Here is a 2198-nt window from a genome sequence, read left to right as displayed (position 1 = left end):
AGAGTTAAGAGCTGTCTTTAGATAAATAATCTTTAAACATCCATGTAGTAGCAGCATGTGCTCAATGAAGAGCCAATATGTAAGAGAAAATAGGCAGACTCCTGAAATTCAAACTCAAAAATTCAAAAACAGGAAATGGAATTATGTATCATAGACACAGAGAACTGTTGACTGATAACCAAGTATGTTCTTATGTTCCAAAGAGTATACTGGACTGAGTTCAACTTCCTCTTGTCATGAATGCTTTCTGCATAACTGAGCGAATTTGTTTGGTTTTAAAACTATAAACCAGTGGATTCAGGACTGGGGTTAGGAATAGGAAAAGGTTGGCCATAGTGACATGAAAAAGAGGTGAAGTGAATGTTCCAAATCTGTGTATTAGCGCTAGGATAATGAGTGGCACATAGAAGATAAAGACTGTGACTATGTGGGAGACACAAGTGTTGAGGGCCTTAAGGCGACCCTCATTGGAAGCAATGCTCATAACTGTCTTCAGGATCAAGACATAGGAAATAACAATGAACACAGAGTCAACTCCAAAGGAACAAAGAACAAGAGTCAATCCATAGATAATGTTGACTCTGACAGGTCCACAGGCCAGCTTCATGACATCAGGATGATAGCAATAACAGTGAGAAAGGATGATGTTCTTGCAGAAGGGCAGCCGTTTGAGCAATATAGGTAAAGGTGCCATCAGTGCCATGCCCCTCCCCACAGCCACTAGTCCCATCCCAACAATCCGAGGATAGGTAAGGATCACAGTGTAGCGCAATGGATTTCTGATGGCAACAAAACGATCAAATGCCATGGCTAACAGGATAGCCGACTCCATAGAAGAAAAAGTATGAATGAAAAACATCTGTGCCAGGCAGCAGTGGAACTCTATCTCCCTATGGTTGAGAAGGAAGACATTGAGCACTGTTGGCAATGTGGATATAGAAAGGCCAATATCTGTGGTTGCCAGCATGGACAAGAAGAGGTATTGAGGTTCATGAAGGCTGGGAGTGGTTTTAATGATGAAGAGAATGATACAATTCCCAAATAAAGAAATCATGTACATGATGCACAAAGGGATAGAAATCCAGGTGTGTGCTGCCTCCAATCCAGGGATGCCTGTCAAGAGGAAGAAGGGTGGCTGGAATCGGCTACTATTCAAATTTAACATGTAGTGACTCTTTTCGTCCTGAGTCCTATACACTGCCAGGCCATGCTCCTACAGGAGAGAAATAATATAGTACCTGAATTAGAAGAAGATCTTTTATCTAACTCCACAACGGAGAGCATTAAACTCCTGTCTTCTTCAAGTAAAATAACTTGTTGCTAAAATTTCCCTATAACATTTTAAGGGCAGGAAAGAGAGATAATAGTCCTCTAAATTGGGGTGTTTATTTAGATTGAGGATGTGGAAATGAGAGATAGTCTCTATAGACAACATATATCAAATAGCCTAAAGGTAGAGAGGGTAAGAACTATCTTCAAACACAAGCCAAGCAATGATATTCTATGGTTTATGAGCATTGAAGAGACCAGCCACAGAATCTTAAAGTTTAAAAGTGATTTCACATATCATCTTGTACAATTTTTATCTATATAAGAAACCCTTCTATAAAATCTTTAAAAGGTGATAATTTTATTTCAACTTGAAGACTTTTAGTAAAGAACCCTTCTGAAACAGATGTTTCTTCTTTAAGACTGCTCTAATTGAATACATTTTTCAGTCTAAATCGGACTCCCTAAACTTTAGCCCATTATTCCTAGTTCTGCCTCCTGAGAAATAAATAGGGAAAACCAAATCCTTACAAGTCTTTTTCATATAGAAAGTGAATGATGTTAAGTAGTATGTTCTTCAGAAGGTATAAAAAGATATTAACATATATGGATCATAGGAGTTAATGCAAATATAAACCTTTTTAATTAGCAATTTTGTTATGTAAAACTAGCTTCATGCAAAATAATATTAAATGTCCTCTCAAGACATTTATGAAAATGAACTCTTTGTATGAACCTGTAGGGAGAGAGAGTCTGGTACAGTACTCTGGTGGAAGGAAATAGATTCTGGGATTTTCTATGCCCTCATGAAAAGAAACTCAAGTTCTCTATTCAAGAGCTTTTAGATGGAGAAGAAAAATGATAGGGACAGAAGCTGAGGGGATGAAAAAATCTGTTTTTCAGTGTTCTGGTTGTCCCATCCTAGTTCT

The 2198-nt window shown here is 37.9% G+C and overlaps 1 protein-coding gene across 1 annotated transcript; it reads right to left on the bottom strand.

Moving 5' to 3' along the window:
- Positions 1-220: 220 nt before the first annotated feature.
- LOC123238711 (olfactory receptor 51I2-like) lies at positions 221-1165 on the bottom strand. Its single transcript, XM_044665917.1, has one exon. The coding sequence runs from the start codon at positions 1163-1165 to the stop codon at positions 221-223; it is 945 nt and encodes a 314-aa protein (XP_044521852.1).
- Positions 1166-2198: the final 1033 nt, after the last annotated feature.

This window comes from Gracilinanus agilis, chromosome 3 (assembly GCF_016433145.1).
Source record: "Gracilinanus agilis isolate LMUSP501 chromosome 3, AgileGrace, whole genome shotgun sequence".
NCBI lineage: Eukaryota > Metazoa > Chordata > Mammalia > Didelphimorphia > Didelphidae > Gracilinanus > Gracilinanus agilis.
Note: the sequence above shows the minus strand (reverse complement) of the source record. Positions and strands in the feature narration are given on the sequence as shown.

Excerpts from the sequence above, each read along its gene's own strand:
- LOC123238711 (XM_044665917.1), bottom strand. The coding sequence starts at position 1,165 with ATGTTAAATTTGAATAGTAGCCGATTCCAGCCACCCTTCTTCCTCTTG.